We start from the raw sequence: 21,361 nt of genomic DNA on the forward strand, positions 1-21,361 counted from the left end.
CTAGGCTGAGTCCACACTGCCATATATTCCAATTCAAACCAGATAATATGGGATTTGTGGAAGAGGCCTTAGAAGCCCACACTTCTCTTCATTACACTTGCAATTACGTTTAAGCCAAGCTTCTTTTTTTTTTACACTATACACGCATAACAAAAGACCTCTGTGTCATCATGAGCACCAGGACAATTTTCTCAAGGGAAAACTTTATGCACTTGGACAGATCTTACAGAACTTCTCTAGATTTAAGAATCATTCACATTACTGAGTGCAATGGACATTTATAGCACCTGGAAATAATTGGCTTCAAGTTTCTGTAATGTGTTTTCCTAAGCAATGATTATGGAGTAAAAGATCTATTAGAATTGTAAAGGGTTACAATATGTCAATTGCTACATAGTAAGGCACCTACTTTGCAAATATCATGCAACATAAGTTAACTTTGCTGCTCAAAGGAATCTAAATAGATCTGATGCCAAACATAAAAGAACATGCTCCCATGATCAAAGGTACCTATGCTGAAGTAATGCAACTGAAGAATGAAGGAAAACTTTTATCATCATTAAGGGGAACATGATTATGGCCTCTTAAAGACATTTCTTCTGAAATTGGGTTCTTTTCCTTCCTGAAAGTCCATGCAGAAATTGCACAGTGATTAATGCAAGGCAGCTAATTGGTCCAGTGCTCGGACTTTCTCCATAAAATTCCTCTTAAACGGCATCATGAAGTCCTCAAAATCCACTTCATAGGTAAAACGTTGCCGACGTAACTCTCTCTTTCGGAGAAGGTCTTGGGTGGTTGCCTCTGGACTCCAAATCTAGAAGAAAAAAAAGAGCAATTCATCTTTATTATTCAATAGGCTTTCTTGAATAAGCTATAGAGTAAACACTCCATTTGCACAGAGGTTAGGGCACAGGACCTCTATGAAAGTGTGTGCGTGTATGTGGGGGGGGGGGGGAGTAGTAATTTTTTTTAACAAAAACCCCTATGTATTTGTTTTTACACCACAGAACACCTTTCCAGAAATCTCTGGGTTCTTTAGAGATATCAAGGCAGAAAATCCCACCATATCTGCTTTGAACTGGATTATCTGAGTCCACACTCAGATAATGTGGGATTTTCTGCCTTGATATTCTAGGATAGAGGGCTGTGTGGAAGGGCCCTCTGATAATGTGGGATTTTCTGCCTTGATATTCTGGGATATAGGGCTGTGTGGAATAGCCCGTAGTTGGCCATTGGTAGAAGCTGACCAGAGTCATGTTGGAGCACCTAGCAATTCCTGAAGAGATCTCATTAATCAAATCTTCAAATAAGCAAATAAAAAAAGTTGAATCCAGAAATGTGAAGGATTAGATATAGTTACATTTCTTACAGAAGAAAGGGTGAAAAAAATATATATTGGAACTGTAATTCTTTTAGAGCAAGGATGGATAGATGTCAGGTTTCTCAAGGATCCACTTTGGTTTGTTCCCAAATTCCTGAGGTCCGTCAAAGACAGCCAAGTGCAAAATTTATTGTAAATATTTTAGAGGCATGGTAGGCTTGTTTTCTGATGTTCCAGAAACTAGGACATGGAGCAATACATTCAAAGTACAGGAAAAGAGATACCACCTGAATATTAAGAATATTTGTGATAACAGCTGTTCAACAGCTGTCTTGGAATATGAATGAATTGTTTATTGTGCCAGCCATAGGCCATGACATCAAATAATATACAACCTTTAAAAGTATAATAACCACTTTCCAATATAAACATTAAAAGTATTCCATATACTGGCTCTTTAAAATTATAGTAGCAGTAACATGATAACAATAACATGTCTGATTTGTATCATCCCAAACTATCTCCATTTCCATTTCTAACTTCTGCTGTGGACTTTATTAATTTAGCTCAGATTTTTTGGGCTGTGACTGCAAATGTGGCAACCTTTAATATTATATTTTTGGAATAATCCGCTAACAAGTTAAAGATAACTGCTGACCATTGCCATGCTGCCCTTTCTTCCAAAAGGGCTCCCAGAAGATTGTAACAGGTAGTGTATTAATTCCTCTCTTTCCTTGGAATATGATGGAATCTCCTTCTCTGGAGGTTTTTAAATAGATGCCGAATTGACATCTGCCAAGAATGCATTGACTGTATATTCTTGAATAGCAAAATGGTACAGGACTGGATGGCCTTCGTGGTCTCTCCCAAATCTGTGATTCAATTAGTATTTTCCTTATATTTGTAAAAATGAATAGAAAAGTATTCTTCTCCATATTGACAGCTGACTATTTCTCAGAAAGTTGTGATCATTGCAAAATGGAATAAATAGAAAATGGCCTGCATGCAAGAAGGAATGCTGACATGACACTGCAAACGGCTACAGGGAATTCTCAGGACTATATGTTCAAAATGGCAGCATTTTGGACAATGGGAATTCTCATGGTGTTCATTTCAAGAGAAGGTTGGTATTTTTGTGATTATAGTGAACTCCTAAAACAACACCTGAAATGAATTGTGTTTGGCTTATTTCACAGCCGCACTTACTCTCTGTGGTGTGAAAGTTATGTTGACCTTCCTTGTAGCTCCTTTGGTAATCAATGAATTCAGATGGACGACATTATCTCTGATTGATTCCTTTTTGTCATCAAAGAGCGATTTCTCAACAATTGGTTCAGGTAACTGTGAAATCTGAAAAGTATGACATTCATCACTTGGATGTCTCATTCGATTATCTTGAATGGATCCTTTTGCAATGCACATGATTAATTAAGCATCAAAATGACACAACTTCAATGTAGTATATGTACAGATAGTACAGTGCATATTTTGTCAGTTAAAGGTTCCCGGCATCTCTAAGTAGAACTGGGTAACATCTCTGTCTGAAACTCCAGAGAGCTACAGACAGTTCTGTCATGCCTAATCAATGTAGCATAAGGCAGCTTCCCATGCCCTCCATAATGAGAACATTGGAGCCCCCGGTGGCACAGTGGGTTAAAGCCCTGTGCCAGCAGGACTGAAGACCGACAGGTCTGAATCCGGGGAGAGGCGGATGAGCTCCCTCTATCAGCTCCAGCTCCTCATGCGGGGACATGAAAGAAGCCTCCCACAAGGATGATAAAACATCAAAAAAAATTATCCGGGCATCCCCTGGGCAACGTCCTTGCAGACGGCCAATTCTCTCACAACAGGATTCTCCTGACATGACAAAAAAAAATGAGAACATTCAACCCCCCCCCCCCCCCAACTTGGTTGCTTCACTACATCGGCTATTGCTGCCAGTAATGACACCAGGAATAAATTGTCAATATTTGCTTGAGATAGTGTTTGCAGTTCTGGAGGGACTCTTAATTTTTTGCATCTCATAGACTTAGCATGGGGATTTGGTTAACCAGTTAAAATTCATGAGTAAACCAGGTTTTTTAAAAAAATTCTGAAACATTTCGGGGGGGGGGGGGTTGAACCCCTAACCCCCCCCCCCCTCGCTACAGGCCTGTGTCCAATTAATTCCTGCTTTTGTCCCAAAGGGTTTCCTTTTCTCCTAAAGCATCATTTGGACACCTCATGGGAATTACTCACATATAATACACAAATAAAAGAGAAGTGGCAGGACTGGCCTAATGGATCGTGCTTCTCCTGCTCTTGCAATCCTCTTATAATTTCACCACCTTTTATGACCACAGCATAACCATGTAGGCGCTAAAATGATGAGCTGATACATTTTCACTCATGGACCCATCCAGAAGGGTCCAAAATGTGGGAACAGTCTGGATTTTTACTGGGAGCATCCAAATGATGCCCCTGGTAAAAACGAATTCAGCATAACAGTTATTCCAATTTACTTAAATACCCCATTAGATCTGGACTTTTTCTGAAAGACCCTGGTCTAATGGGGTATTGGGCCCATGGAGGCTCTCTTCCGGGAGTCCCAGGACTACTTGGGGGCGACTCCCCTTTTGCCATTCTGAACCTGAGCCCAAAGGTCCAGGATGGTGCCCACTCCCTCTCCCCAACCTCCCATTTCCCTCTAAAAAGTAACTTACTCAGGCACCATTATAGTCCTCCTAGCGTGAGGAAATAATGTGCCAGGAGACCACAGTGGAGGAGCCTCTCCTCCTCCTCAGTCTCCTGCCTCATTATTTCCTCTTGCAAGGAAGGTGCAAGGAGGACCATAATGAAGGTTGGGTAAGTTTTATTTCCTTTTTAGGGGTTCTTTTGGGGGGGGGGGGCTTCTTTGGGAAAGCTTGAGTTTTGGGGGTCTTGTGAGGACAGAAATTGGCATCGAAGTGCATTTCGGGCTTGTGGGGACAGAAATGCACACCAAAGCACATTTCTGACTTGTCTGGAAGCACCTTGATTCTAACAGATTGTAGAGCATTGTCACAATACCTCTTCTTTCACTGATTCTTTCGATGCAGGCTTTGGTTTGGGAGAAGCTGGTGTAGGTGCAGTTGCAGGGGTGGGTGCAGGGGTGGGCGCAGGGGCTGGAGCTGGAGCTGGAGCTGCAGCAGGTGCTTTTGGCTTGGCTTTCTTTCCCTTCTTCTTATCCCCCCCTTTGCCATCAGGTGGCTTGGGCAAGCGGTCCATTGTGTCTTGAATGAAGTGGATCAGCCGATTGTCAGCGTAAGCCTTTGAAATATCCAGGGCATTTTGTCCTGTTTGTAAGAGAGAACACATGGATAAGGTTTGAACAGTTTCTTTCTGATAGCTCTGCTAGAACATAGCACCCTTGGGTGGAATCTTCTAGTCGGCTGCCTTTATTGCCACAATCATATCTTTTGTGGCCTTTTGATGTCACACATTGAGTTTTTCCCATCTGTCCAGAAGTAAAGCACAAAACTGTTCATCTCTTTTGCTGCTCATTTGCTGAATATGGAAACATTTTCTGGGAGTATCACAATGCCCACCCACAACCCCTGAGCAAGTATTGGAAACGTAATTCAAATTCTAGGAGATAGAATCCACCTATTTAGCTTTTCCAAGCTTTGCTCAGAGCTTTGACTACAGGAGGGGTGGGCAAAGTGCAGCCTACAAACTATATGCAGCCTCAGGGATATTAGTGTGGTCAATTCCCAACCTCTGGTTTTTTCTTGTTTCTAAATGTTTTTGGGGGAGCTGGGGACATTTTTTGCTGCATTTCTCAGCTCCCTTGGGATGTTTTAGATGCAAAAGAAGCCTTTTAAAAAATAGAAAGCAACTTCTAGATCAATTATTATGGCAGGAGAGAATGCCTCTAGACCATGGCCATATAGCCTGAAAAAACCTACAACAACCCTATTATTATTATTATTATTATTATTATTATTATTATTATTATTTAAAAGGCCTCTCCTGAACCTAACACAGCCTCCTCCTCCTCCTCCTTGTAATTTAAAGTCATTTAAAACTATTGCAAAAATATGATATTGAACATATCATAGGATTTTCTTAGAAGAGTCTTGCCATTGCCTTCCTATGAGGCTGAGAGAATATGATTTACCCAAGTTTACACAGTGGATTTCAAGTTGAGCAGGGGTCCAGATCCTGGCCTTCAGAATTGTAGTCCAACATTCAAACCACTATGTAGTACATAAATACATACATATATACCAAATATATACATTGTGTTTGTGCATATTCAAGTTAACTTATGGCAAGCCATGAATTTCATCAAATTTACTCAGGCAAGGAATTTGGAGAGGCTGTTTCCTTCATATAGCCCACACCACCTGAGATTTATTGGTGATCTCCCATCTAATTCTACACTCAAACCACACACTACTCTGGCTCTCCAACATGTTTTGGTGGTCCCCAAAGCATGGCAAAAATCCCTCCATGCTTCTTATCAGTGCTTGCCAATATAAAATTGAACTGGTTTGTATGTGCATGTATGTATGACCAACGTATTGTTCTGTAAGTTGTCCTATCCTCCTGTACCACAGGATGGCCTAACTTTTTCCTACACTTCTAGATCTAGTTCATGTCTCCTGACATTATGTTACTGCCTGGATAGACCTTGATTTTCACTCCTGCAACCCAACCATACTATCCTGCTCCCATCATTTGCTTTGCTTGTTTCCCCCTGTTCTATCTTAACACTTGGACACTTTCCTGAATACACCACTGTGAGACTACCCCTCCCTTTCTCTTCAAACTGCCCTCAAAACTTAACTTTTCCATGAAGCTTTTTGAGCCCTTAATCTTCATCCCCAATGAAAACCCATGATAGTCTATGAAGTACCAGGCACATTAAAGCACTATGTACGCAATCAAAAACACAGGAGACCAAAGCTGGTTACTAGGGCAATGATTGACTGAATTCCATGTACTGGTACATGTACCAGCCAAAAAGATTAGATTGCTGTCAACCTAAGATTAGGCATTTTTAGATTTTGAAGGCACTTTCCGGCAGTGATGATTGGCAGCTTCCATATAAATGTGTACATGAATAAATTTGGGGATTCAGTCTGATCTGAGCTATCCTGCTTGTTCAGTTTTGATGGATACCTTTCAATTTGTGCTGCCTGAGGATGTGGACAGGAGCCTTGGAGAGATCAGAGCTACCACATGTATTCTAGATCCTTGCCCTTCCTGGCTGATCAAACAGGCCAGAAGGGAACTGGCAGAGTGGGTGAAAGGGATGGTCAATGCCCCCTTGGAACAAAGCAAAGTTCCAGCTTGCATAAAGAAGGCAGTTGTGAGACATATATTTAAAAAGCCATTCCTAACCTCCTCTTTAATGGACAACTATTGACCAGTGTTCTACCTTTCCTTTCTTAGCAAGATTTTGGAGTGTGAGGTGGCCTCCCAACTCCAGGTATTTTTGGTATGAAACATATTACCTAGATCCATATTAATCTGGTTTCAGGTCTGGCTATGGAACAGAGACAGCTTTCAGTTCTTGTGGGTTTTTTCGGGCTATATGGCCATGTTCTAGAGGCATTTCTCCTGACGTTTCGCCTGCATCTATGGCAAGCAAGATGCTTGCCATAGATGCAGGCGAAACGTCAGGAGAAATGCCTCTAGAACATGGCCATATAGCCCGAAAAAACCCACAAGAACTGAGTGATTCCGGCCATGAAAGCCTTCGACAATACAGAGACAGCTTTGGTCACCTTGGTGGATGACCTCCACAAACAGCTAGACAGGGCGAGTGTGTCACTGTTAGTTCTCCTGGATCTCTCAGCGGCTTATGATACCATTGACCATGGTATCCTTCTGGGTCATGTTGCTGGGATGGGACTGAGAGGAACTGTCTTACAGGTTAGACCACATCTGGAATATTGTGTCAAATTCTGGGCACCACAATTGAAGAGAGATATTGACAAGCTGGAATGTGTCCAGAGGAGGGCAACTAAAATGATCAAGGGTCTGGAGAACAAGCCCTATGAGGAGCGGCTTAAGGAGCTGGGCATGTGTAGCCTGAAGAAGAGAAGGCTGAAAGGGGATATGATAGCCATGTATAAATATGTGAGAGGAAGCCACAGGGAGGAGGGAGCAAGCTTGTTTTCTGCTTCCCTGGAGACTAGGACGCAGAACAATGGCTTCAAACTACAAGAGAGGAGATTCCATCTGAACATGAGGAAGAACTTCCTGACTGTGAGAGCTGTTCAGCAGTGGAACTCTCTGCCCCAGAGTGTGGTGGAGGCTCCTTCTTTGGAAGCTTTTAAACAGAGGCTGGATGGCCATCTGTCAGGGGTGATTTGAATGCAATATTCCTGCTTCTTGGCAGGGGGTTGGACTGGATGGCCCATAAGGTCTCTTCCAACTCTTTGATTTTATGATTCTAGTGGCTACGATCCTTCTTGGAGGACCGTACCCAGAAGGTGGTGCTGGGGGACTCCTGTTTGAAACCCTTGACTTTGACCTGTGGTTCCATTTTGTCTCCCATGCTGTTTAACACATACATGAAACCACTGGGATGATACCCAACTCTACTACTACTTCCCACCTAATGCCAAAGAAGCTGTCTTGTCTCTAAACCAGTGCTTGTCACCAGTAATGGATTGGGTGAGGGCAAATAGATTGAAACTTAATCCAGATTGAAACTTAATCCAGATTGAAATTTAATCCAGTTAAAACAGAGCCTATGTTGGATGGGGTCACACTCCTCCTGGAAGTCCAGGTATCAGTAGTGGCCAGGGGGGCCTTTGCACAATACAATAAAACTTGTGTGCCAACTGCACTCATTCCTTGAGAATCCAGGTCTGGTCACGGCAGTACATGCCTTAGTTACATCCCACCTGGAGTACTGTAATGTGCTCTATGTTAGGCTGCCTCTGAAGAGTGCTCGGAAACTTCAGCTGGTTCAAAGAGCTGCAGCAAGGTTGCTCATTGGGGCTGGCTACAGGGAGTGGACAACCCCCTGCTGTTGCAGCTCCACTGGCTGCCAGACTGTTTCTGGGCACAATTCAAAGTGCTGGTTATGACCTGTATGTTATGACCCCATCATCATGATCATCATCATGATCATCATCAGCCATGGTGCCAAACCTGATTACAAACTTCAGTACATCACCTTGGTTAGCAAATTTAAATTTTAATATGAAACTGATTCATTGCCCAAAAAGCACCAGAGTCATCAGCCTTAATAACTCACTAAGGAGGAGAAACTGGCTCTTTTGGGGGGGGGGGGGGGATAAAGTCCTCTATTCTGTCAAGCTTTTAATGTTGTATAATGTTCTGCTGCTCTTTAATTTCAAGGCTGAGCTCAAATTTTATTGCATGAGTTTATGATGTTTTTGTGCCTGTATTCCTTGGTTCTGTGCGACATTTTAATGGCCAGTTTATTCCACATTATCTGCCAAGCACAAGGCAGGCAGAGGGATGTGATTTATAAATGTAAGAAAGAAAGAGTGTTTCTATATTAACAGGAGTCTTTACACTCATCTATAACCTACATCATGATGCTACTTATATGGCTGATCAGATTTATGAGGCAGATTTTAATAGTCCACACCAGGGCAGTCAGATCCAGGTCTTCCTAATGTCTAATGTATGTTCTGTTAGCACGTTGGGGATGGGGGGGGGGGGGAGAGATTGACGAAAGCTGGATAGCCCACACTAGGGCAGTCAGATCCCAAGTCTTCCTAATGTCTAATGTACAGTATGTTCCGTTAGGATGTTGGGGATGGGGGGGTCGACAAAAGCTGGATTCACAAAATCATAGTGGTTGGGTTGTGTACAATTGTGACAGGATGATGTACAATTCAAATATGCAGTATCTTTCAGTACTGAGCTATTATTTGCATACAGAAAGCTGCCAGTCAGGAAGAAGGAGAATCTAGAACAGTGGTTCTCAACCTGGGGTCCCCAGATGTTTTTGGCCTACAACTCCCAGAAATCCCAACCAGTTTACCAGCTGTTAGGATTTCTGGGAGTTGAAGGCTAAAAACATCTGGAGACCCCAGGTTGAGAACCACTGATCTAGAACTTACTTACCTTTCAATCTGGTTGTTTGTATTGATAGGTCTCTTCAACCAGCACCCTTTCAGGTGTTTGGGCCTCCAACTCCCAGAAGCCCTAGTCAGCTTGAACAATGGCCAAGAATTCTGGGAGCTGAAGTCCAAAATACCTGGAGGACCACAGATTGAAGAAACCTAGTGTAGATGAACTTTCAGGATTTTTCCCCTCACAATTCTTTCTAGTACAATAGCCCTGACACATGTTGATTAGTGAAGGCTAGGCCACCCTCAGTGAAGACAGAAAAGCATAAAAGTCAACCATGTTAAATTAGGTATTGCATATTTAACACTGCATTCTGGTCTCGCCAGGATTTCTTTTCCTGAAAAGTGATTATTCTACTGTATTGAGAGCAAAGCCAGAGTGGAATGAAAGCAGGAAAGAAAGCTGCTTTTGAAACAATGCTTTCTTGAAAGAGATCCCATGGATTTCAGTGACTGAGCTGATAAAATTGATTAAATGTTAAGGAAGGAAGGATTGGAGAAGGGCTGGTATGGCGTAATCTTTTTGAGTGTTGAACTATGACTCTGGATACCAAGATTCAAATCTTCACTTGGCCATGAAAACCCACCAGATGATCCTGTGCACACACTCCACTAGTTAAAATTCTATGGTTGGTTTACTTTAGGGTTTCCATAAGGAAGAAATGACATGAAAGCAAACAACATCAGCAACAACTGCAGCAATGATAGGAGAATGAAACAATCTGGACACAGCAATGAATCAACCTGGACACAGCATTTTATTTGAGAACACGGAAATGCTGGACCACTCTCACAACCACCATGTCAAACTACACAGAGAAGCTATTGAAACACACAAGCATGTGGACAATTTCAACAAAAATGAGGAAACCATGAAAATGAACAAAATTTGGCTACCAGTATTAAAAAACTCTGAAATTACAACAGCACAACAACAGAGAGGAAACAAACAAGGACATTAATCACCTCTCAACAAAAGTTTGCTCCAGGCACTGTCAGGCCATTATATGCTAACCATGGTGGTCAGTTGAAACATTCACACCTAGCTCCAGCAGACAAGAATTCTTTGTCTCACCCTGGTCATTCCACAGATATATAAACCCCTTTTTCCTAGTTCCAACAGACCTCACTACCTCTGAGGATGCTTGCCATAGATGCAGGCAAAACGTCAGGAGAGGATGCCTCTAGACCATGGCCATAGAGCCCAAAAAAACCTACAACAACCCAATGATAGGAGAAATTTTCATTTGGAACATATTTTAAGTTAAATCATGTACTTATTTATTATTTATTTATTTATTTACTGTGCTTATAGACCGCTGTTCTCAGCCCAGGGGCGACTCACTTTACACTTCCCTGGTCTATACACATATCAGAACATTTTTATTCTGCTGCGCACTTCTCCAGATTTTAAAATACAATCTTCTGGTCAAAGAGTGCCCATAAAACATGTTTCTTAGAGGGAAAACGATATGAAAATATGTCAAATCTATGTATGCAAAAATGTAGAAAGGACAGAACAGACTGATGACAGAAACTCGTTGGGGTTTGTTCATCCCTAAATATAAATAAATAGCAAAGCTAAGTTGACCGTGCTGGTGATGATAATAATAAAGAGGAAATAAATTATCTACCATTCCAGAGACCTTAGTAGAAAATCAGATAAATCTCCAAAGTCTGACAGTTTAGATAATAAGAACCATAAATAATATTTAAAAAAGACTCATCTTCAACACAAGAGTTCATTAACAGACTCATTTAACATCAAACAGCAGTATCTCAATTAACAGGAGTCGAAAGGTTCACTTACCTCTTCTGTTCGTCATCTGAACTTTAGCACCTGAGTCGACCAAATATTTCACAGTGTCCAACCGGCAACTCTCAATTCCCCTCATTAATGGGGTTCCATCATTGATTGAAACACCATCTATGGTTGCTCCACATTTAACAAGTAGTTCAGCAATATCTTGCTGACCAGCATGGCAGGCATGGTGGAGAGGAGTCCACATGAAATTATCTGTTGCATTCACATTTGCCCTGTGAAAGAAAAAACAGTACCATAAGAAACATACTCTTTGGCTTCCTATTTCTGAATGTTTAAAGACTGGTTCAAAATATAGAGGTTGGTGAATTAAGGGGGGGAAAGGAATTGTTTCTAATATATTTTCTAGATATCCTGAAATACCACGAAAGCCAGGTATTCCTTATAGCAGTGGATCACAATCATTGCAAAATGGTCAGACTGATATTTTTCTCTCTGCTTCTCAAAAGAACAGAACTTGGGATCATTTAAACTGAATGGCAGTGCATTCAGGACAGAACAGAGAGGAAATAGTAGAGGGGAGAGTGGAAACGGGGGAGGAAAGGATGTATTCACATACACTGTATGTAATTCATTTATAAAATCTGCTACCACAATTTGTGGGGATGGCAACTAGCTTTAGAATCATAGAATCATAGAATCAAAGAGTTGGAAGAGACCTCATGGGCCATCCAGTCCAATCCCCTGCCAAGAAGCAGGAATATTGCATTCAAATCACCCCTGACAAATGGCCATCCAGCCTCTGCTTAAAAGCTTCCAAAGAAGGAGCCTCCACCACACTCCGGGGCAGAGAGTTCCACTGCTGAATGGCTCTCACAGTCAGGAAGTTCTTCCTCATGTTCAGATGGAATCTCCTCTCTTGTAGTTTGAAGCCATTGTTCCGCGTCCTAGTCTCCAAGGAAGCAGAAAACAAGCTTGCTCCCTCCTCCCTGTGGCTTCCTCTCACATATTTATACATGGCTATCATATCTCCTCTCAGCCTTCTCTTCTTCAGGCTAAACATGCCCAGTTCCTTAAGCCGCTCCTCATAGGGCTTGTTCTCCAGACCCTTGATCATTTTAGTCGCCCTCCTCTGGACACATTCCAGCTTGTCAATATCTCTCTTGAATTGTGGTGCCCAGAATTGGACACAATATTCCAGATGTGGTCTAACCAAAGCGGAACAGAGGGGTAGCATTACTTCCTTAGATCTAGACACTATGCTCCTATTGATGCAGGCCAAAATCCCATTGGCTTTTTTTGCCGCCACATCACATTGTTGGCTCATGTTTAACTTGTTGTCCACGAGAACTCCAAGATCTTTTTTACACGTACTGCTTTCGAGCCAGGCGTCACCCATTCTGTATCTTTGCATTTCATTTTTTCTGCCAAAGTGGAGTATCTTGCATTTGTCACTGTTGAACTTCATTTTGTTAGTTTTGGCCCATCTCTCTAATCTGTCAAGATCGTTTTGAATTCTGCTCCTGTCCTCTGGACTATTGGCTATCCCTCCCAATTTGGTGTCATCTGCAAACTTGATGATCATGCCTTCTAGCCCTTCATCTAAGTCATTAAGCTTTGACAGCTTTCACAATGGATTGGACGCATGTCTGGACGGGATAGTACTTGCCATGACATGTAGGAATTGTAAAAACATGTTACAGTGGAAAGTGATGATGTCCTATGTTCCTGTAATCCAACCCACATCTTCACCTCTGATCAGCATTGCCAGGCGTCCCATATTTTAAGGGACAGCCCTTATTTCAAACAAATGCCCCACACCCCATTGTCTTCTTCTTCATGTCCCATATTTTGGGCTGTGCACACTCTCATTGGCTAAGGGCCTGGAATCCCCCCCCCCCAAATCTGGAAGCCCCCCCCCCCCTTGCAGGCTGTCCCGTATTTTCAAAGTTGACGCCAGGCAACCTTGTCCATGATACTCAATCCCTTTACTTTTCTATTCCATGTTTTCACCACAACATGCATGAACATGCATGGTCTTTGCTAGGCTCTTTTGGGGTTTCTTACAGATGGTCTTCTAATTCTATTTGAGTTAGGGGCACAAGACCCCTATCAACATTTTTAAAAAACTGTAAACAAAAAAGCTATTTTTTTAACCAGAGAGAACATTTTCCTAGGAATGTCTAAATTCTCTAGTGCGACTCTATGCTCAACTTCCACTGTCGTGCTGGAGAATCAAGTGAATCCTTGAGAGACCATATTAATCAAATCTGCAAAAGAAATGCGAAAGGTAACTCACAGATATGGAAGACTGATTGTATTTATATGGAAGTCCTCTATGTGGTGACATCAATATTTTCATTTTATATAAAAATATTAATAGCTCTGACATAAAAATCTTATCTTTCTTGTTCTGAACATAGATTATGTGATATCAGCAATTTGAAAGGGATCTTTTTAGTCAAATGACTTAATACCACTTCATTTATTATCAATTCTTTGCCTGTTGATTTTATATCAACATCTTACGTAGTTTGAGTTTATCTCTAACACTTTGATGCTACACTTCATTCAGCCTCTCCTCCCATTAAGGATAACTCTTCTGTGAAAAACTAGCAAGAATAGGATAGAAACAAGGAAAATATACAAACAACAACCACATTCATAGTGGATGAATCTTATATGGTGACTGCTACCCAAGATAGCATCATATATTAAAAATATCACCACATGAGGATTTTAGTCTACAGGCTTCATAAAGAATTTCAATCTCCCTATGTTGGCACTTAAAGCCTGAGAATACATAATTCTTTAAATATGATTTTAAAAATAATCATACAGTTAGAAGTGTGATTTCAATGAATGCAAATGTCAAAACATTTTCATTGCTCCCCCGGTCTTTACTTCTTGTTATTTATAGTGCCTTTTTCCGTTTGCTTTTCTTCAGAAGCTAGTGATGCAAAGTTTAACAATTTATTTCTCTCTCCAGCACAGATTTACTTTTGGGTTGAATAGACATTCAGGTGTTTTCTAAGCCTAAACAATAACATGAGGTGTTGAGCACACAGACTTTGACCTCCCTCCCACTGTTGCTTTCCTCATGTGAAGAATGATGGTCTGAAGAGGAAAGTCTATTCAATTCATGGAGGCTCACCATGTGATCTGAAATAATAATTTGCCCTGGGAGACAGTTACACATTGGCCATATTACATCTAATTTGCTCATTTGTGTACATCACTTTACACTTCTTCTGTGGGTGTAGCATTATCTGTAAGGTCCCCATTGTATTTTCACAAAGTAGTTAGTAAAATGTAGGCTAGACAGTACTACTGTTAGGTGGATTGGGAGCTGGTTAACTGTCCAAACCCAAAGGGTGCTTCCCAATGACTTCTTTTCATCCTGGAGAAGAGTGACTAGTGTGGTGCCACAAGGTCCTGTCTTGGGCCCTGTGCTATTCAATATCTAACAATGACTTGGACAACAAAACAGAAGTCATGCTTATCAGATTTGCAGAGAACACCAAATTGGGAGGGATAGCTAATACTCCAAAGGAGAGGATCAGGATCCAAAATGAGAATAATATAATATAATATAATGCAATATAATACTAATACTAATACAAATAATACAATATTATAATAATATATTTTATATTGCATGTAATATTACTAATAATATTACAATATAATGGTGTAGTACAATATCATAATATATAATACCAATACTGTACTATGCTAATTTAATATATTGTATGTATATATATCTTGTAAGCCACTCTGAGTCCCTTTCAGGGTGAGAAGAGCAGCATATAAATGTCATAAATAAATAAAAATGGTCCAAAACTTATGAATTTCAACAGGAAAAATGTACAGTGCTAACACTTAGGTAATAAAAATGAAATGCTCAGATATAAGATGGATGACACTTGGCTTGAAAACAGCACAGCTGAAAGGAATCTAGGAGTCTTAATAGATTACAAGTTGAACATGAATCAACAGTGTGAATATGTAGCTTAAAAAGTAGGATGGCACTCGTGGTCTCTAGTCTGCACCAAGAGGAAAATAGTGTCTAGATCAGGCCTGCACAACTGTGGCCTGTGGTTCTAAACTGAACCAAGAAGAAAATAGTGTCTACTAGGTCAGGCCTGAACAATTGTGGCCCTCCAGCTGTTTTGGCCCCCAACTCCTAGAATTACTGGCCATTGGACAAGTTAGTTAGGGCTTCTGGGAGTTGGAAGCCAAAAAAAACCGGAGGGCCAAATGTTGTACAGGCTTGATCTAGAATCAAGGAAAGTCAAAGTTCCACTCTATCTTGCTTTGGTCAGATCTCACCTGGATTCGTGTCCAGTTCTGGGCACCACAATTCAAGAAGGTAGAACATGACGAGAGAAGGGTGACCAAAATGGTAAAAGTTCTGGAAGTCGAGCTTACGGAACTACATATGTTTAGTTCTTGTGGGTTTTTTTGGGCTATATGGCCATGTTCTAGAGGCATTTCTCCTGGAGAAATGCCTCTAGAACATGGCCATATAGCCCGAAAAAACCCACAAGAACTGAGTGATTCCAGACATGAAAGCCTTCGACAATACATTACATATGTTTAGCTTGGTGATGAGAAGGGGACATGATAGCCATGATTTGGAATTCAAAAGGATGTTATAATGAGGGAGTACACTTTTTTTCTGGGGCTCTAGAGCCATTGTTCTCAACTTGTGGGTCCCCAGGTGTTTTGGCCTACAACTCACAGATATGCCAACCAGTTTACCAGCTGTTAGGATTTCTGAGAGTTAAAGGCCAAAACATCTGGGGACCCACAGATTGAGAACCATTGCTCTAGAGGCTAGGGCATGGTGCAAAGGAGTTCAAATTTCGGGAAAAGAGATTTCACCTAAACACTGGGAAGAACTCCTTGATGGTAAGAGCTGTTCAGCAATGGAATATGCTCCACTGGAGCATGATGAGAGTGCTCTTTCAAGAAATGCCCATGTAGAGTATTGAGCAAATCTGGATGATGTAGGAGGCATGTATCATGGTGGGAGTGCTTTGATTGTGTGTTCCTACATAGCCAGGGATTGGACAGGATGGCACATGTGGTCTCTTTTAATTATATGATTTTATTATTCTCTTGTGTATCCTTCCAACCACTCTGTGAAGTAGGTTAATTTAAAGTGAAAGATCAAGAGTTTTGGGTCAGCATTTATTCATCAGCCATCAAAACATTCCTCAGCTATGAAACTCCCTCCCCAGCAATAGTAGATCAGCCCCCTTCTTCCTAGCCTTCAGAAGGAAAGTAAAAACTTGGCTCTGGGATCGGTCTTTCAGAGAATAATGCAGTGCAATAAGAAATTTGGAATATGTGCAATGACCATGGAATGGCTTGGTCTAAGATTATGGACAGCATGGTTTTAGTAAAGAATGAAATGTTTTTAAATGCTTAATATGTATTAATTTTAATTTAATCTAATTTTATCTTAATGTTATTAGAATTGTGTATGTTTTAAGGCATTGAATAATTGCCTATATGTAAGTCGCCTTGAGTCCCCTTTGGGGTAGAGAAAGGCAGGGCATAAACAGGGTAAATAAATAACTAAATAAATATGATTCTGAACACACTTGAGAGCAAAAAGTGGATAAGGATTGTGAGCTTTGTTCATATCTGATTCCAGGGCACCAACCCTTTAGTCCCATTTTTCACATTTTTCTATTGGGTGGATCACAAGGGTTTGGTTAAAAATCTGAAGTTTGAAGTATGCTCATCCTGACATAATCCATTATAAGAGGCCAACTTACCCTTTCTCGATAAGGAACTGCACTGCCTCCAAATTGCCACTTGCACAGGCAGCCATCAAGGGAGTTTTGTAAAAATGGTCTCTCACATCTACCGGCACACCTGACTCAAAGGCTTTTTTCAGCGATGAGAGGTCTCCATCTTTTGTGAGGTAGTTGATGTTGGAAAAGTTCTTTAATGGTTCATCAATGTACCACCAAGAATCATCTTGGATGGGATGATCAGGGGGGTGATCACGATTGAACCGGATGCTATCAGTGACATTCTGGTAAGTTTCAATCATGAACTCTGGTGGCCCGCCATCTGGCCGACGGGGGCGCGAGCTGTCTGGGATGACACAGATTGGCATAGGGATAACAAATTTTCCTTTCCTGGCTTTTGGCTTTTTAGCCTTTTTCTTCTTGGGACCATAGGATGAAAGGAGGAAGGCCTTCTGCAAAAACCGCTTCGCGGTGAAAAATTCTTCGGGTTTAATCCCTCCAGCACGGGTTTTCTCATGAGCTTGAGCAATTGTTGTTATTTGCTCAACAGTCACAAATGGACACCTCTCTTCAATGATGGACACAAAGTCTTCTTTACTTACAGTCCCATCACCTCGGTCCACTGCCTCAAATGCTTCACGAAGACTTGCTTGATTTTCCATGGACCAGTCATGCAGCCGAACTGCCCAAGGTGGGTTGGGGTTCTTCACCCCTGGCTTGGGTTTAGAATATCTGGCAAAGCGACGCTCAATTTTACGGATCACCTTTACTGTTGCTTTGAAACCAGCATCTTTAGCAACTTGTCTTGGTGTCTTCTTTTCAAGGTTCCGCCACATAGGATCACAACCTAATAGGAAGAAAAATAGATTTTGTTGGAGACGTGACAGTTTACAAAGGGATGGGAGTAAGGTGGGGATGGAACTATCCAAAGTGCTGAATGATATTTTCAAAATAGACTTTTAAAAAACCTTATATAGCTCCTTTAATGTTCAGAGAACAATCCATAGTGGAAGTATGGTTCCGGCCCAGCTTACTTGTCCAAATGTATCTCTCCTTATGAACCATCTAGGAGCTTAAGATAGTCTGGGGAGGCCCTGCTCTCGATCCCACCTGCATCACAAGCGCAATTGGCAGGGATGAGGGACAGGGCCTTCTCAGTGGTAGCCCCCCAGCTATAGAACTCCTTCCCCAGGGATATTATATCACCCCCCCCCCTCCTGACATTCTGAAAAAAGGTAAAAACTTGGCTCATTGAGCAAGCTTTTGAGAATGCAGTGGAATAGATAAAATGAAACTATGAATGATGAACATGGAACGGCCAGATGATATTACTGAAAAACGATTTTAACAAGATGACATCGGTGACTACATGTTTTAATGGTTTTTTATATATGTTTTTATATTGTTCTGTTGACTGTTTTTAATCGCACTTTTATGAATGCACGGCATTGAATCATGCCAATCTGTAACCCACCTTGAGTCGCAATATGGTTGAGAAAGGTTGGCTTTAAAGGTCGTAAATAAATGAGTACTGTCCCTCTAGCACAGTGGTTCTCAACTTGTGGGTCCCCAGATGTTTTGGCTTTCAACTCCCAGAAATCCTAACAGCTGGCAAGCTGGCTGAGATTTCTTAGAGTTGTAAGTCAAAACACCTGGAGACCCACAGGGAGAGAACCACTGATCTAGCATCATAGCTACAGCCAGCATTATTGACCTGGAAACACCCTGAAATGTATGTATGTATTTATTTATTTAAAATCCTCCATTACCAAAAGTCATTATGGTTAGCAGGCAACAGTTCCTTCCTGCATACAAGGAAGAATGACCACTCAACACATCGGGCTGTCTTAGCCTATAGCTGCCCTCAGAATAAAGCATATTCCCGCCCCTAAAATGGCTAAATCCCATAGTTCATCACTGTTGGGCTCCTCTCCTACAAATGCACTTTTATCCCTATCTCACCCAGGGTTTTAACCTTTTAACATTTTACCTTATACATCTGGCCCATCCTCTGTATCTAGTTTTACTATGCTGTTTTGTTATTTCATATTTTGTTATAATGTATTTTTTTGGGCTTGGCCTCATATCAGCAGCCCCGAGTCCTCTTTGGGGAGATGGTGGCAGGTTATAAATAAAATGTATTATTATTATTATTATTATTATTATTATTATTATTATTGTTATTATTAGATAAGGACTGTATGGCAGGTAATAAGTCACAGCTGCCTAAAGTAATTTAGAAAAACAGGACGATTGAGCTGTGGAGTCCTCCAAGAGCAACCTAATGGAAGCCTATCAAGTACAGTAGTCCATAGATAAAACCACCTTAAGTGGTTGCCATCAGGGCCATAGCCAGAAAAAAATTTCGGGAAGGGTTGAAATTTTCGGGGGGGGGGGGGGTGTGAAAATTTCGCGGGGGGGGGGTTGAAACCTGCCTCATAGCTCACGCTGAAGCAAAGAGCATAGCAGTGGGCAGATCAGCCTTCAATAGCCTGCAGCTCCGCCCTTGTCAACCACCTCCACCAAGTCTGGCCTCCTTAATGAGAGCATTCAACATTCAACACACACACACCCAACTTGGTTGCTTCACTACATTGGCTATTGCTGCAAGTAATGACAGTGTGAATAAATGTCAATATTTGCTTGAGATAGTGCTTACAGTCCTTGAGATAGTGCTTACAGTTCTTGCATCTCATAGACTTAGCATGGGGATTTGGTCAACCAGTTAAAATTCATGAGTAAACAAGTTTTTTTTAAAAAAAATCTGAAACATTTTGGGGGGGGGGTTTGAACCCCTAAATCCCCCCCCCCCCTTCACTACAGGCCTGGTTGCCATGCATAACAAATGAGTCCATACAACATTGCAAAGTTGTACAATTGAACAATTCTAACTGGCAGGAAAAGCTTCCTGATTGAGCATCTCATAAATCAGGTAGGTAGGTTCCTAGTCTTTGCATGCAATGTATTCTTGTTTAGTGAGCCAGTTAACTTAAACCAAATAATGACTCATGTAAGGAGGTAAAATACTACTTTACCTCTTTGACCTATAAACTTGCAACACTCTGTAAAACCTCCAGAAGCAGCATAGTGAAGTGGCGTGTTTCCATTCATGGCAATCAGGCCCACATCTCCATTGTAGGCAGAAATAATCTTCAGGATCTAAGAAAGAAACATCAATAGCATTAGAAAGATAAACCTCTGGATGCTCACACATATGCTTTCAAACCAATTTATTTTACTCCCCCCACACCACTGGCCTTGCACTGCACCAGCCCCCTTCCCCCCGCAAAAGAGCAGTAGCTAACTGATGTTATCTCAATGCTTTCTATGTCACATGCTACGAATGTCAGAGAAATGAACAGTAACACCTAGCAATGTAATGGCAAAATTGACAAGAAATATCATTTCTTGGGTTGTTGTAGGTTTTTTTCGGGCTATATGGCCATGGTCTAGAGGCATTCTCTCCTGATGTTTCGCCTGCATCTATGGCAAGCATCCTCAGAGGTAATGAGGATCCTCTGAGCATCCTCAAGCATCTCTGAGGATGCTTGCCATAGATGCAGGCGAAACGTCAGGAGAGAATGCCTCTAGAGCATGGCCATATAGCCCGAAAAAACCTACAACAACCCAGTGATTCCGGCCATGAAAGCTTTCAACAATACAATACCATTTCTTGTCAATTTCTCCAAAGTATCGCCCTCCAGGTTTGTTGGGCTTCATAATCCTACCACCTTGGGCAGCATGGTGGGCACAGGGACCCAGCACACCTTGCAGCTCCAAAGTAGCATACATTTAAGAGAACATTTTCTTCATATGAGGACATAGCATTCCAACTGGAGTGGGAATTGCACAATCTCCCAATTTTAACTTTAAGAGATTGTTCTCTTAGGGCTTCTTCCACAGAATTTTTCAGTATCAAGTTGTCATTTGAATGGACTCCTCAGTACGTTTCAAAATGTCAAGAGCCTTCATTGTCTTCCCCATCATCTACATGAGGAAATCTTCAAAGGTGATAAAGCAGAGCAAAGAAACTGGATGTTCATCCAAAAAAGAAGTACAAATTATTTAATCTTCTTTCCTTAAATCTGTGTTTTTGTCTTCTTTTCCCCCAATTTTCCCCAATCTGCACTTTGGGTTGTTGTAGGTTTTTACGGGCTATATGGCCATGGTCTAGAGGCACTTTCTCCTGACGTTTCGCCTGCATCTATGGCAAGCATCCTCAGAGGTAGTGAGGTCTGTTGGAACTAGGAAAAAGGGTTTATATATGTGTGGTGTTTTGAAAGTCCTTTTGGCTGCGAGAAATTGTGGGATGGTATCTGTGTCTCTGCAGCATAGAAGGAAAGTCAGGGAATACATTAGATGTGCTTTCCTGGTCCTTAGTTTTTCCAATTTTTGTGTGTCTTGGAACAGTTTCTCCCCATAGAGA

The 21,361-nt window shown here is 41.4% G+C and overlaps 1 protein-coding gene across 1 annotated transcript in view; it reads right to left on the minus strand.

Annotated features, from left to right (window-relative positions):
- Nucleotides 1–324: 324 nt before the first annotated feature.
- The window catches only part of ANKEF1 (ankyrin repeat and EF-hand domain containing 1), a 36,414-nt gene continuing 15,377 nt past the window's right edge, over nt 325–21,361 (minus strand). The window contains exons 5-10 of the mRNA XM_060785789.2: nt 19,971–20,094; nt 16,957–17,782; nt 11,216–11,442; nt 4,370–4,635; nt 2,528–2,671; nt 325–814 (exon numbers count right to left, since the gene is read on the minus strand). Coding sequence (XP_060641772.2) covers nt 653–814; nt 2,528–2,671; nt 4,370–4,635; nt 11,216–11,442; nt 16,957–17,782; nt 19,971–20,094 — 1,749 coding nt within the window. The 3' untranslated portion in view covers nt 325–652. The remainder of the gene's footprint in view (nt 815–2,527; nt 2,672–4,369; nt 4,636–11,215; nt 11,443–16,956; nt 17,783–19,970; nt 20,095–21,361) is intronic.

Source organism: Anolis sagrei, chromosome 1 (genome assembly GCF_037176765.1).
Source record: "Anolis sagrei isolate rAnoSag1 chromosome 1, rAnoSag1.mat, whole genome shotgun sequence".
NCBI lineage: Eukaryota > Metazoa > Chordata > Lepidosauria > Squamata > Dactyloidae > Anolis > Anolis sagrei.